We start from the raw sequence: 16668 nt of genomic DNA on the forward strand, positions 1-16668 counted from the left end.
GAGCAGTTTTCATCAGAAGCAAAAAATTACAAACATATTTAAAGATCGTTATCATTATTATTTCTAAGGTCATTCACAATAAAGGCCGATTTCTGTAAAGCCAAAAAATATATTTTGATCGTGTTTCAAACAGATTTCGTAATATGAAACTACTAATGTGTTAATAATTAGTTAGATCAAAAATCAAAATCAAAATATTCTTTATTCAATTACGTCCACTAAAGCACCTTTGAATCTTCGTGTAATTTTTTACTTAAATGGAGCAACCAGCGATCCGGAATATATGTAGATTATGTCGAAAATAACCGGCAAGGAAGTAGTTACCCTTTGTCACCATTTACAGTTATAAATTAAAAAAAAACGATTTCAATTACTTTTTATATCCTTGTCAATTCCTAATTATACTTATTTCGTATTGCCAGTAAAGAAACATGTCAAGTATTATTCGATAGAACAAGTAATTTAAATCGGATTAGTTATAAATTATATTTATTTTTATTTATTTATTTATATTTTTATCAAAATTATATGTAAACGTCCCATTAAATCCCGTAATATGAGCCATTTCTTTTATACCAGATTATATAAAACGCAACTAGGTAGGAATTCCATCATATCGAAATTATCATTGTTATACATCACCATCAGTATTAAAGTAAAAGATAGACATATGTCACGATAGTCGACCTCAGTTCAATCGAAAAATAAAGAATTTCATTTGTGCCCAATTCTAATCATATGGTTTATCTTATTAATTATTATTTATTATATAATAGTTTAAAAAATGTATTGTATTTCTTATTTTTAATTATTATGCTTATGTTTACTACCTGTAAGTAGTAGAACTTTTGCCGAGATAATTTTGATATGTCATTTTTTATTTTGGATGTGATATTGTATCTACTGTTGGTTGTCCTAATGAAAATAAATTAAAATAATAACAATAATATGACAACTATGCTTTTGATAGTAGCAAGATTAAGGAAGGTTTTAATTGTTTCACGTACAAATGCTGTTGTTTCATGTGATATAATTACACAGTTATATATCGAATTAATGACAATGGACATGCAGCAGATTGTAATATATAATTGTCTTATTAAAAATAATTAAGATTAAAATAAATGTAGAGTGGTAAAACCCGATCAAGAATTAGTTTCAGTCCCTGTAATATAAACTCTTGATTAATTTGGACTGACAAACACAATTGCGTAATTTTGTTAAATTAAAAAACTTTTTTTTGTTAATTTGTAATGATAGAAAAACTTTTTTTTGTTAATTTGTAATGATAGAAAAACTTTTTTTTACAGACTTGGGGCGTTCGCACGCCAACCTAAGACGTCGTGACGTCACATATGGCAGATAGGAATTACGCTTACGATCCGGTCGACACCGGCACACCAGTCAACCAACAAACGTTCAGAATGGAGGGCGGGCAGCTCTGGCGGCAATACATCATCGCCGGCATCGGTATGTCTCATGCTTATTAAAAAAAACAAACGTCAAAATAATTTAAGATTATTAAGAAAATTGGCGGAGTTCTAAGTGAAAAGGAGGTTTAACAAAAAAGTTTTATTATGTTTGGTGATTGTTTTTTTGTGCGTGAGTTTAAATCGTAGTAGTGGATGGTTTATTTAGTAGTGATTTCGATGGTTTTAGTGTCATAGTGTCAAATTATATTGTTGCGCTTCATTTATGAAAGGAATATCAATTTCAAAATGGTATTTTATCGATTTTTTTAAAATAGCACTTCACAGATTTACTTTTGCTTTTTAATATATATATATAATAAAGAAAAAGTACTCATGTTAGAATTTTCACATTCAGATTTCTTTTTTTTCTAAATTTTTATCTATGAATTACAAAATCTCACTGTCCTTTAATATTTTCAAATCATTCACATTTTACAAAGATGCGTAATAAATTTATAGATTAAAAATAAGTGCGCTTAACTTTAACACGCGTTTTAAGTGAAACTAATTTTAGTTATGGTAGAATTTCGATTAAATAAAAAATAAATAAAGTTATATTCTAAAAAATTGTCAAGTTTAATGTAATATTTGATTATCGAAATGATTTGTAACTTGTTTTGACCCACGTGTATGCGAGCGTTAGATATCTATTATTTGTTATCGCTTGATTTATTTTAATCTTTGAAAAAATTTTTAAAATTCTGTTTGTATATTTCGCCTTAGAGAGGATAACGAACCTTTAATATCTCTATTATTTACTTCTGTAGCACTAATTATATGACTAAGCAAATAAAACGATTAACAGTCAAACTTTTACAATCAACGAATATGAACCATGTTTTCCTAGTAATGTCAAAAAGTCAAAATCAAAATATACTTTTTTCAAGTAGGCTTTTTGTACAAGCACTTTTGAATCGTCATCACAAAAAGTTACGTCAAATATAAATTTAAACTTGCATATCAAAAGGACTGTTGTGTAAAAAATTTAAGACACTGCCTTTCTGATTTTCTAAAACTAATCACGTCTCTTTCAAAAAGTAGTGTTGTATTGAGTATTGAGCATTTAGAGTCAGTTGACAATCTAAAAAAAGAAATTTTGTATATTTCGCTTCGTTTTTAAGAAAATGTAGCGAATAAAATAACAGAAGGAAACAAAATTAACTTGGCACCGGGTCTGTCTAAATTTTCGTACACTTTTCGATCGTTGCCTGCAGTGTGTCACAGAGTTATTAAAAATAAACAACGTCATTATTTATTATACGTCAATTGTTTATACATTTTGTTCTATAAAAGTATCTCTATCTCATTTAAATAAACAATTTATAATACATGAATAATTGCAATTTTACATAATGACAGATAATTATAGAACGCAAGATACTAGTTAATATCCACAATATTAAATAATAGAAATAAACAAGCGATTAACAATAGCACGAGGCATAAAATTTAAATAAAATGATACCTCTGCAATACTTCACAAGCAAATGAGGATACTTTTTCTTTGTAATGACTTAACTAAATAAATCGCTTAACAGAAATAATTAGTATTATGGTGTTCTGGTCTGAACCAGTCTAACTACTACGAGGAAGTCATAGGGAATCTTTAATATTTCTTACAGCGCGGTCTTCTTAATAGTGGTCGTCACCGCCCAAAGACTAATGTCTACCACTTACCATCAGGTTGCGCAATAGCCCGCATGCCAACCTATACTATAAAAAAATAGCAAAATATTTAAACCAATATAGGTAAAACTTATACGAGAAAATTTTGGGCCCATCGGATAATTTTTAAATACATCATACACGGTCAAAAAAGTGTCTGTTGATTTTTTCGGTTGTTATTAAAATGTTCTCTTAATAATGTCGTTGCTAATTTGTATGAGTGAAGTATGAACTCTTTCTAATTATTTAGAGTCATGTGATTTCTATATTGATTCACAAATTTATTTATACGGCGCACAGGTCACCATGATGGACATATTAAGCTATGTAATGTATTAATGAATAATTTAAGATTTGAATAACACGTACATTGAACGAAATCGAATTCAACTTATGTGTCTTGCCATATTTAATAACAGTATTTTTACGAACGATAAATATTAGAAAGGTTTTGAGAATGGATGTGGATGGATATAGAGGTAGGGGACGACCCAAGAAACGATGGATGGATTGTGTGAAAGACGTTATGGTTAGAAAGAATGTTACTTGTGAGATGACGTCCGACAGAGAAGTATGGAAGAAGCAGACATGCTGCGCCGACCCCAAGTAAAATTGGGATAAGGGCAGGAGGATGATGATGATGAAATATTGTAGAGGTAGTTTAAATATTCATATTTCTCAGTTGACTAAGATCGTAATAATTATGCAATAATAAATATTTACATCAGGCAACAAATTTCCCTACAAAGATGTGAGTGTTTACATGTTAAAAAAATTTGATTAGATTTAATTTTGGAAACTAAAATACTGAATGTGATATAGGGGGTATCCTTTAGGGGGTCGCGAGCCAACCGCATATCGTATATTATTATATTTATCATTACCTACTCGAATTTATTGCTATCAGTTGGTATTATTCCTAAAAAATGTCATAAATTGTTTTGTCACGATAACGATTACAATAAGAAATAATTTTGAGAACGCCTTTAATTTTTTTTAGAATATAAAACGAAATAAAAAATATATCCTAAAATAATTAATATTATTAAATGAATTCTGAGTTTTTTTAACCGTTTGTTACGTTTTACGTATTAACCACTCAAGTGATCATGACATTTTGCGAACACATTATCCGGGGTGCGGAAAAGACAGGGCCATACGCGGGCCGAAGCTAGTTTATTTATATGTATAAAAATAATATAATCTTCAATTCTTAATTCAACTTACATTTTATTTAAATTGCATGAAAAATTGTTAATGTGTGAACACTACTACGCATGACTGTTTTTTTTTTTTAAACGTTTTATATTAAACGGACGTAGAACTACGACATTTATTACAAAATATAGAACATATAAAACTTTTTATGATATAACGATTCTCTATTTATTGTAAATTATATTTATTGTTGATATTAGATACGAAGGCTATTATTTTTTATAACTGATAATGAGGTTATCGATGATACAACGAAAAATACGAATATAATATTATGTCGATTGATAATAACATAATATAAATGTTAACATATAAAATTAGTTGGACTGTTTGTAATTGTATCAACAATCGGGTTCATTGAACTATTTCGTCGCCCATTGTTTTAGTATCTTGTTTTTATTTATTGGTCTTGTGGATATAGGGCGTGCTTTCTAATTCCTGAATTTATACCTCTGATCGGTTTAATAAATAAGTAATTGGATTATTTCAATTTTGTTTTAGTACCGCAAAGAATATCTTTAGCCGTCTCTTATGAAATCCACAGGGCCAGGTGGTTTGGCTTTACGCTGGAAGCACACGGCGATATAATGATGGCTTAATTTAATAAAGAGGGCTGGTTTTAAACAATTGCAGCCCCGGGCTTCCACAAGAGTGTCATAATAGATTTTTTTTAAACCACCCAAATTCCTACGAGTAAACACAATTTGTATAACTCTTGTAGTACTGTATCGACATATTATATTTGCTAATATTTTTTTATAAATAATTAAAAGAATATAATAAAATATATATTAGGAGTTAAAAATATTGAATATGTTTTATTTATTTGGAACAAAAATACTAATAAATAAGACCCCTCTGCTTACTTACCCGTAAATCTAACTTTGTTTTTAATTGAATCTGTTTTTCGTGATCACAAGAAAAAAATTATAATGACTAGGATGGATTTTAATACGAGCTGTATGTTATTGATACTTATAATTAATATAATTAATTAATATTATTTTTTACCGAGATAACTAATTAGGTGTTAATGAGATATGATAAAAAATGTATTCATAATCTTTCCAAGATCTTTAAACATACATAAATCGTATAAACAAACACGTCCATTCTTTCGCGAAATTACTTATATATGTTTTGTTTAATTATACAAAAATAATTTGCTATTTCGCTTTTTAATATATTTTGATTTGATATTTCTTATATAATCCTCGTATAACGTTTGAATTAGATATATAAGAGATTATATAGCAACTTGATAACTTCGGACTTTAATCTTTATCCGTAACCAAATTGACTATTCGCAGAAATATTTACATCAGTGACGTTTTAATCACAAAAAGCACCGGGTAGAAGCAGTTTTTTAGCCATCTCCCTCATTTTTTGTGGGGATAAAAAATATTTTTAAGAGATGTCTAAGAGACCTATGGTCCAAGACAAGTCCCTCATTGGCGAGTTTTTTACACCGTACAAGCGAAAGCGTTAAGGGGACTACAAGAGCTAAGTGCCCTTGAGAATCGCACGCTCACACTTACAAAATCGACAAAAACGGCAAGCCCGTGAACTAAGGGTTAAGCGAGGTAACGAGGTTACGCCCAAATATTCTAATAGATGGCGCCAAACCGAGCGAAGTAAGATCAATCATAAATCTCATAAAAAATAGATAGGACAACAGAATTGTTTTTATTTCTTTCGATGTTAGTTAACGAATGATTATAAAAAAAACTGATTCAATTAAACTTACAATATTTTTATTTATATTTTGTACACAATAAAATAGACAGTTAGTTTTAACCTTTTTTTCTTTTATTTATATTATTATACCTACCACAATTAGTTCTTATACTAAATATTAAAACATACCAATTTTTAATATTTTATAAAAGTTTGATAATCTATTTATATAATAAAATCGTAAGTGTTGGAAACCTGTAGTGTAGTAACCGTGGGGTAACATATAGCGTAGTGTTTGTTCGTTTTATTAATATCGGTTCACAAAAAAAAAAAAAATTCAATTAAAACAAAAACATCTAAATATTTACAAGAAAAAAATGTCGTCAAGTCGATTTGGTTGAATCATTGGTTAACTAGGTTAATCATACTAGGTTTAATTATAAATCTCATAAAAATAGATAGGATATTAGAATTATTTGTTTTGCTTTGGACTGTTATTCGAAAATGATTAAATAATAAAACTGATTTAATTAAACTTAAAATATTTGGATTTGGTACTACAAAAAAAAAAACATTTAGTGTTAATTTTTTTATTAAAATATTTTATTTAATTTCACTTGTATGTATGAATGTATGTACGTATGTCCTGAAATCTTGCAATCAATATTACACCTACTTCCATTGAAGCTATGGAGCTGAAAGTTGGCACACATATTTAGTCTCGATGACAATCCACGATTCATGAATTGCTTCCATTTTCAATCTAATATGGCGGACGTTACTAAAAATTACAATTTTTGAATTACGTACAAATGACACTTCTAAATATTCTAGTTCTCTGGTTCACAACAATTACATTATTTTTTTTATTATTAAAATTAGTTCATAGATAACTTTAATTCTATTATAAACAAAATCGATAAAATTAAACTCTTACGCAATATAAATAGCTTCCGTGTTATTGTTTTCGACTTTCTTTATTCTGTAAAAAATAAATATATGTTAGTAATTATATTTTTATTAATTATAAAATTATGTATTTAAAAAATATGTATCTAAATATGCCCCATAGTACTATTTATGAAAAATATCAAATTGCTTCGAGATCATGGGGATCGAAGGTAGTCAGTCTCAATTGATTGTATCCTTACTTTCACCAAATACTCTATCATAATATTTGAAGAACAGCTCGAAAAATCTGATTCTATGCGAACTGATTGCACATTTTTTCTAATAGATGTTTTCAATATTCATAATTTATAAAAAAAAAAATATGTTTACTAAAAAAATACTCTTACCTTTTAATATTGTTCATAAGTATGTTCGGCGCTTAATTTATATAAACGTTTTTTAGTTTTCCTCACGCGTTTCACTTCATTTCCCATATTTACACAATTAAAATTTATGACAAATAATATAATAAAAAACAAATGCCTAATTACTACTACATTATTTTAACTTAATATATTTATCTACAAGAAAGAATAATATTTATTATAAGAAAACATGAAACAATGAATTTACAATTAAAATTACAAAAAAATATTTCGTTACGTAATGAGGCTCGTAACGAAAAGATCGACACGTCTGTATAGCATCAGGCCTCGGCCGGCAATGTCTGTACACGGCGTTTACGCACACATGCGTACGAATTTTGTTCGAAAATAAGAATATCTGATTTAAAAAAAAATCTATTGAAGTTATTAAAAAAGTGACGCAGAGGTTAAATAATATATTGCTTGTAGAATAATCTGACAAAAAACCAGAATTATTGAATGTATATAAGTATAGTTTTTATTTATTAAAAGATTTTTTTAGAGGTAACTTTGTGATTTTTTTCTATCGTACCAAATTAATTACATCATGTTTTCAAAATAGCTAATAACTAGCATGTATCCTGAAGATTATCATATATTTTTTTCATTTGGTTTACTGCATCGGATCTTATACTTTTTTGCATTATAAAACTTGCATTTAGCTCATCTAGTCCCCTTAATGGACGTCGTCCTGCTTAACCATTGTCGTCATAGTTTTCGTTTGATAACTAAAATATTAATTTTAATCTGGTTTTGTATATTACACTGCTGAACAAGCTCAACACTTCTACTGTTAAAATTAGCATGGTGATTGGAAAGATTTTCTACCAAAACGATACAACATCTAGGATAAGTTAGGGTAGATCTTTTAAGACTAAGAAAACCGTTGCCGAAGAGAGAAACTTCTGAAGGAAATAGTTAGTGAATATTGCTTTTAGCCTCTCTAAAAAATCAAAATCAATATCCCAATATTATTTCAAGTAGGCTCATAAAAGCACATTTGAATCGTGATACTGTAAAGTATTGAATTAAATGTAAAACTAACTAACCTCTTTTGGGCAAAACTAGTAATTATCGTAATTTACCGTAATTTCTGCCAAAAGTATTGCCGATTGCCTTCAGTCATACTTTCTATAGCATATATAACTGATTTGGTTTGTATATATTATCTCGAACCGGCGGTGCACAATCCATCCGTTGGTAAAGTTTGACCATTATTTTTTTTGTATTTAAAACAAGTAGCTGGGCTGCTATAGGGACCACCTGCTGGTAAGGGGTCACCATCTCCAATAGACATTCTCAATGCTCCAATATTATGTTAAGTCCCTTGTGTTGTGAGTAGTGTAGTACACTTGCTCACCCTTAAAACTCAATAAAGCTAAGTGCTGTTTTAAAGTAGAATTATAATTTGATTTAGACATATGTCACGATAGTCGAAAAATCTATTGAAAAATGAAGAATTATATTTGTGCTCATAAAAAATGTTGGTTGTCCAAATAAAAAAAAAAATTACTCTATGTTACCTATCTATCGAGCGAAACCGCGCGGATTAGTAAGTTAAGTTATAAATAATTTAACTTGATAAATATCGCTTCTTCGCTAACTTTATTGCATATTTATTGACTTAAACTTATCATAGTCCATATAATCTTTGACATATAACTTGTATTAAATAAACATAAGTGTAATAAAATGTAAATGTTTACGAAAGTAGATGTCTATTTACTAGTAGCGCAATAATTAGTTACTGTCACGTTTGGTTAGTGGTTGACTTCTACGGTTGCTAGTTCTGAGGTTCTAGGTTCTCGAGGAATTCACAGCCATTACACCTCAGTAATAAGATGTTCATTTATGGGAATTATTTATTTTGAATATTCATAATGATAATTAGCTAATCTAACCATCTTAGGGGGTTGAATTTTCATAAATCCGTTCGCGCTCATCTTACATTTTAAATTCTATGAAATACTCAGTGTTTTAAATTTCTAACTTTCAATATTGAATATGAATTATTCTTATCGAATTCTATGATAAGCGAGGTTATGCAAATTTATCTAAAAACGATTAAAAATTTGATTATATTATGAAAAAGTTTAATCCTTCGCATACAAACAGTTTCGAAAATCGAAAAAAAAAAAAAATGTTCATATTAAAATCGTTTTCAGCAAAACAGACGTGTTTATGATCCACATTTATTGTTTTACTCGACACGTATCGATGATAAGACGATCTATCGATAATTTTATCTTCTTCGTTTGGTTCGATCGTATCACGCACGATTCGTACGTGTTTTTTTTATTTCTAATGAAAGAAATTGCGGTTAACATTTCTCGAACGTACTTCGAATCATCGTTAATTGTTGCTTAGTGATCCTCCCTAGTTATATAATTATGTCAGTTCAGATGAATTTTATACACATTTTAAAATTATTTAAGTAATTAAAGGTTTTAATAGGTTCGAAGACTCAGGTGTTACGACCACTGGGCCACATCGACAATTTCTACCTAAAATAAGTAATGTTCCTATCCCTTTGAGAAGGCTTGGAGTTAATTCCACCACGCTGCTCCAATGCTAGGATACACGTGCGGCAATATGCAAGTTTTCTCACGATGTTTCGCCGCCGAGCTCGAGATGAATTATAAATGAGATGAAAATACAGTTGTTGGATGCCTGAGATTGAACCCGCAATCATCAGCTAAAATGCACACGTCCTAACCGCTCGGTTCAACTAACGTTGACCTGTCTTCTTTTAAAATTAAAAATTGCAACGTAAAATATATAGATATGAACTTGTAGTCGTTTAAAATCGACGAATTTTCCACTGAGTCAGCTAGGATAATGAAGTATAGATAAATGAATAAATTAAATAATTGTTCTCACGTGTTTACACATGTATCAATTTCAATGTTATCTGTAACTTGATTTATATCTCGTATCATTCAATATTGACATCGACAATATTACATTTAAATAATAGTTTAAATATTAAATAAGTATTTACTGTTTGACTTCGTATTAGATTGGCATCTTCGTTCCTGCCGTTTTTGTATTTTATTCTTTTTTTAAAAATAAACATTTATAAAAATAATAGTATACTTATAATAAATGTATTATAATCACTATTGAGTTCTTGGTTCTTGTTTATTTACGAATTACAATAAATATTGTTTACACGGTCTTTCGGTATAATCCCTACTCTACATAGCCTTTTGGCGTACTGTCAAATGTTATACTAGAACTATAACATTTGACAGTACGCCATGTTTATAATTATCAAATTATTAACATGGCCTATACAAAAAAACAGTTAAAAAGAACTTTCGTAAATAAGGGATATTACTCAATACAAGATTATTTTAATGATAGAAAAACGTGGACTTACTATTTCTTGATGTCTAGACCAGGGCTGGACCGTAAGTTTAGGGGGCCCTGGGCTAACACTACTTTGGGGCCCATCTAAGACATATCTGAACGTAGACTTGAATTAAATTAATTGAATGGGTTTGATTAATTGCACGGTTGCAAACCATATGATCTGTTTAATTTAATAAAGCTATGAATTCTTTCGCATTATAGTCTATTTTTGACTTTGACTTGACTTAGCTGTGGGCCCCTTGAATCCACGGGGCCCTGGGCTGAAGCCCAAAAAGCCATATGGTAGATCCGGCCCTGGTCAAGACAGAATATGTATAAATTTAATTGTACTTTATTGACATACTCTGTAATTAAATTGGTCGAAAAGACTTTCGGTTCGTCTCGGTAGAATTCACTTTCCGAATCGGTGTTAGTTTTACGTTTAATTCAATACTGTACGATTCTAACGTGCTTTTATGCGCCTTCTTATTAAAGAATATTGTGTTTTTCGATTGAAAGACAATGAGATTTATACATAAAACTTTTTTTAAATAATTGTTTTATTCCTAAAATTTCAAGTTTAACTTTAAGTCGGTATAAATAGACCATAATCGCACGCTAAACATTCCGTCACAGGATACGAACAATTTCAAAGCATTTTGTTCACAATAGACCAATAAGTGCGTCTTAGTCGAACCGTATGACGTCAACCGCAGCAATTTTTATTTTTATTAACATTAGTTTGAACACTATTTTTAATTTTAAATATTATTATCACACTAATCTTATCTGTATGTCAAGTGTATGTATTACATTAAAAAAGAAAATTAATAAAGTAAAAGAAAAGGTATTTTTTATCTTTAATTAGTCTTTACTTAATTGGAAATTATTTCGTCACGATTATATAATTTTATAAAAATGAATCAAAAACATTTTCAAAGTAATTAAAAAGTATATAAGCAAATAAGTTAAACGTCAATAGCGCAAAGGTTTATACAGGTTCGATCTTGACCCTTTAGTATTAGTAAATAGGGATATTAGTATTTCCTTCATTAATTAATTTGGGACATTGTAGTATTCTTTAAAAAAAAGGTTACACAGTTATGTTATGCTCACGATGTTGATATTACAGATAATAGCATTAAAAAAATCGTATTACTTTTAATTAGGACTTATAAGGGCTGGATATGCCAATCATACCCTAAAAATAAATCTATACGAAGTATAATAATGTCCCTTAGGGCCAAATCTACTATGATTATTATGACAGTAAGGCTCTATTAATAATTACTCCGTATGTGTTATATACAAGGTATCCAACATAGATCCTACTGACATGTAGCCTATGATTATCGTATCATATATACTAAGATCATCCCATAGACTGTTATTACGTTTATTAACAAATTGAGCATATTGTTAACATTAACAAAACGCAAAATCTGTTTTGTTTGTTGATCCGGACGGATTTGAACTCGGTATCCTTCATCGCGTATTATAAATTCGTATCCATTAGTGTAGCCAAGGGTTTTGTAAAAGAGGATCACGCTCCTACAAAGTGGCATATTAGTATCGTTTCTACAACAAGTATGTTAATAATTAAATTAAGTTTTATAAGTGTTTTTCTAGAACTAAGTTTAATTGGGGGTCCATGCTCAAAGCACCCACCTCCCTACGCGAATCATTATATAATTTAGCATTTCACATAAATAATTCGAGTGCAAAGTTAAAGCGCATCATAACCGCTCGTACATTATCAAAGTACACACAGTTTATGGTTTGCAAACGGCATCCATTGTGACAAATGAGTATATGAGCCCTAGTTTAGACGTTTGGTTAAACATGTTTGCCTTGGGTTCGCTACAAATAATGTATTACGCTAAGTCTACATACCAAGGTGTTAGGAATATGTCTATCTAACTAGCTAACTAGCTAATTTGACTACCCCTCAAGACTATGCACGACATTTTTTTTATAATGTTGGTACTGCAACCCGATGATAAATGGTCACTGCCACCACTGGTGTTGGCATTGTAAATTAACCATCCTCACATCGTAACCAACTTGATCAATGGACGGGCAAATGGGCCACCTGATAGTAAGTGGTCACCACTGCCCATAGACAGAATGAATTTTAATCAATCATTACATAACCAATGCTTTAATAACCTTGAGAACTGAGATAATATGTCCCTTGTAGTTATACTGGCTTACTCAATACTAAATATTGGTGTTTGGCAGTTGAATATATGATGAGTGTGTATCAGTACCAGTACCAGATAGAAATGCACAAAGATATATATTTACATAGATGACTTTTGTTGGTATTTTTATTATAATATTTTTTATTGTCTTCTCTGTATTTTGTTAAGTCTACATAAATAACTATTCTATTTTATTGACAGCGAACATCGCGATCGCATCCACTGGTTACTCAATGGGATGGACCGCTCCAATCAATATCAAGCTCAAAGACGAGAAAGAATCCCCGTTGGGAAGACCCGCTACATCGGACGAGCTGGCATGGATGGGCTCACTTCTAAACATTGGTGCCATTCTTGGTAAGTGTAAGCAAGGTTAATACTGATATATTTTTATATAAACACAAAAATAATGATATGCAGAAATGTTTTTACATTATCAGCCTGTAAATTTCCCACTGCTGGGCTAAGGCCTCCTCTCCTTTTGAGGAGAAGGTATGGAGCATATTCCACCACGCTGCTCCAATGCGGGTTGGTGGAATACACATGTGGCAGAATTTCGTTGAAATTAGCCACATGCAGGCTTCCTCACGATGTTTTCCTTCACCGTCGAGCACGAGATGAATTATAAAAACAAATTAAGCACATGAAAACTCAGTGGTACTTGCCTAGGTTTCAACCCGCAATCATCGGTTAAGATGCACGCATTCTAACCACTGGGCCATCTCGGCTATCAGAAATGTTTATTCCTCCTTTAAAAAAAATTAGGTTGTCATATGTAGAATAAGTTTATGAGATCAAACTATATTAATATACACGAGCCTTACTCTAAGATTTTGTATTTATTTACACTGTCTCTTGTCTCTGGATAGATGACGCAACAATTATAATCTTTTATTATATTACAATAATATAACTCTATTTATAGACTTGGAAGCAAAAATAACAAAATGGGGGCCTTAATAGTTTTTGAAAAGAGATAAAATAAAAATTTACACATTAAATACACAATGTTTTGTGAAACTGCTTGTGAATAGCCGGTGTTCTTCATCCAGCCAATTTATTTTCTGACATAAAATGTAGTAAATACATTTAATCTGAGAGCTACTATTCACTGTTAGTAAATATTTGCAATCTTTTTAAAACACAATAAAGAGAAATGATAAATAATTAATTTAACATATTTTTAAATCGTGATTCTTCCTGCATTGTCATTAATATTAAGAAAATATCCAAGCTTGTAAAGAAGTTATTTATCCAGCGTGTATTTTTCAACAGTATTATCAACTGACAATTAATATTCAATTTATGATTTTAATTATACTTTTTAAAGCCAGTACGTTGGCAACATTGAAACTCTATTTTTAATTCTTAAATTAAATTATAGGACCATTCATCGGAGGTTTCGCAGCATCGAAAATTGGTAGGAAATGGGGCCTTTTGAGTTCAGTAATCCCTCTACTCATCGGGTGGATTCTGGCAGCAGTGGCAAGCAACATGGCGTTATTATACGCTTGCAGAATATTCTGGGGTGTAGCCGTAGGCATGCTCTTCACAATATCACCTATGTACTGCGCGGAAATTGCTACGGTAAATATATCTTATGTTAATTTTATTTACAAATGCGGTTCATTAACCGAGCCGACGGAACAATTGAACTTAACCCGAAAATTACCGATTTAAATTCGGGCAAACACCTGAATTTTATTTATTAAATGTAATAAAATTAATATTATAAATGGGCAGCGTTGTACCGTTGTCTGTCCATTAACATGACTAAGCAATCGACATAGAGGTCGTAGATAATCACCGGGATTCAATATATGTATATATATGTCACTGTAAAATTGTAAATACCGTTAGATTATAATCTATCTCGCGAGATTGTGAACTGATGAAAAATTGTGAATCGTAACATACTGCTTACAATTTAACAAATTACTTTTCGGTAGATTATAATCTACCGAGGTTAATTAAAGTTAAATTATAAAAACTCTAACCTAACCTAACCGAAATATCATAAAATATCGAAATTTTTGACGTATTTTTGACTTTTTTTTTTAGTTAAATCACCGTTCACAATATTTCGGCAGCTTACAATCTCGCGAGTTAAATTACAATGTAGCGGTATTTACAATTCTACGGTGATATACCTATATATATATTTTTAACTTTACTATTTAACACTTTTAACGTTTTTTGAGATCCTGTTGTTAAAGGAAAATTAAAATATAAATGACATTGTGCTACTAAAGAATTACTAACGCTGTGTCTTCGTCGGGTGACAGGAGTCACAAGTTAACGTTACAAAACTATCATTGTATTCAAAATATGTATCATTACCTATTAGGAATAGATACATTTATTTTGATAGATAAAGAAGTTTATATAACAATTTTACGATGAAAATTGTACATGTGAAAAAAAAAGTCTACATTTATCTATTATATAAGACTTTTTTTTTTAATATACGACTAAGGTTATTCCAAGTACAAGTGTAATTGAATTATTCTTAATTAATCTGGTTATTTTTAATTAATCGATTAAAAGGAAGGTTAAAGTACGTATATTTTGATTAAGTTAATGAGCTGTATTTCCATTCGCGAAGCAAACGATCACAGGCCTTTACTTTGTTATTTCTCTAGGACGACTCGCGAGGAGCTCTCGGTTCTTTTCTCCAAATGTTCATCACGATTGGATTCCTTCTGGTGTACGGAATTGGTCCATCGAGCAGCTATGGCGCGGTGGCTTACGTCGGCATAGCTTTTGTAGTTGTTTTCGCCGTGGGTTTCTTCTTCATGCCCGAAACCCCGACCTATCATCTGCTGAAGGGTGAGTACTATCACTTTAATGTACACACGATAATGCTGCGACCATACCTACTTCAGTTTTATGTCCTTTACGTATACATATGTACGCGCTTTAAAAGTTATATTCCTTCGTAATACAAGTTTGATAGTTAACAACAAAGCAACCAATATCTTCCATACATGTATAATCATTCTATGACGACTAAACATACGAATAGGTATATCTCGCTTAAGCTTCGTGTCATTTTGTGACGTAATTTCCATTCCACTATAAAAATTTAACTCTCAACGCGCCTAAAATTTAAGATGTATATCTATTAAACATATAACTAATTAGATAATTATTTTGCAGAGGACAGAGAGGCGGCGGCGAAATGCCTTTCTATTATCAGAGGGAAATCTCGCGCAGGTGTCGAAGCAGAATTGAATATCATTGCAGCTGACGTATCTGCTTCCATGGAAAAGACCGCTACGGTAACTAAATCTCAATTTGTTTCATTATCATCGAACTAGCGACCCGAATCGTCTTCGAGTGAAGTTTATTAAAAAAGAAGATGTTATGATATAAATATAATTTGTTCCCGATAGCAATCAGGAATAAGGTAGCAAACGCTAAAACTCTCAGTGATCTTTTTTTAGTGTTGGATCATTCGTTTCGGACATTTACCCTTAGAAACAATTTTTACCTCTTCTTAATATTAGTATAAATTAGATTTTTTTAAAACAATTACCGTTTCATTATTCTCAAACGTTGTTAATTTATTTCATTATGTTTATTATTTAATACATAATATAGCCGAGATGACCCAGTGGTTAGAACGCGTGCATCTTAACCACTGATTTCTTGTTCAAACCCCCGCAAGCACCACTGAATTTTCATGTGCTTAATTTGTTTTCATAATTCATCTCGTGCTCGGCGGTGAAGGAAAACATCGTGAGGAAACCTGCATGTGTC

The 16668-nt window shown here is 30.5% G+C and overlaps 1 protein-coding gene across 2 annotated transcripts in view; it reads left to right on the forward strand.

Moving 5' to 3' along the window:
- The window catches only part of LOC113396039 (facilitated trehalose transporter Tret1), a 33985-nt gene that overhangs the window by 12162 nt on the left and 5155 nt on the right, over window positions 1-16668 (forward strand). For both annotated transcript variants that reach the window (XM_026633812.2, XM_064218761.1), the window contains exons 2-6: window positions 1311-1470; window positions 13108-13263; window positions 14291-14493; window positions 15549-15735; window positions 16066-16187. In XM_026633812.2, coding sequence (XP_026489597.2) covers window positions 1356-1470; window positions 13108-13263; window positions 14291-14493; window positions 15549-15735; window positions 16066-16187 — 783 coding nt within the window. In that variant the 5' untranslated portion in view covers window positions 1311-1355. The remainder of the gene's footprint in view (window positions 1-1310; window positions 1471-13107; window positions 13264-14290; window positions 14494-15548; window positions 15736-16065; window positions 16188-16668) is intronic.

The sequence above is a fragment of the Vanessa tameamea genome, chromosome 24 (assembly GCF_037043105.1).
Source record: "Vanessa tameamea isolate UH-Manoa-2023 chromosome 24, ilVanTame1 primary haplotype, whole genome shotgun sequence".
Lineage (NCBI taxonomy): Eukaryota > Metazoa > Arthropoda > Insecta > Lepidoptera > Nymphalidae > Vanessa > Vanessa tameamea.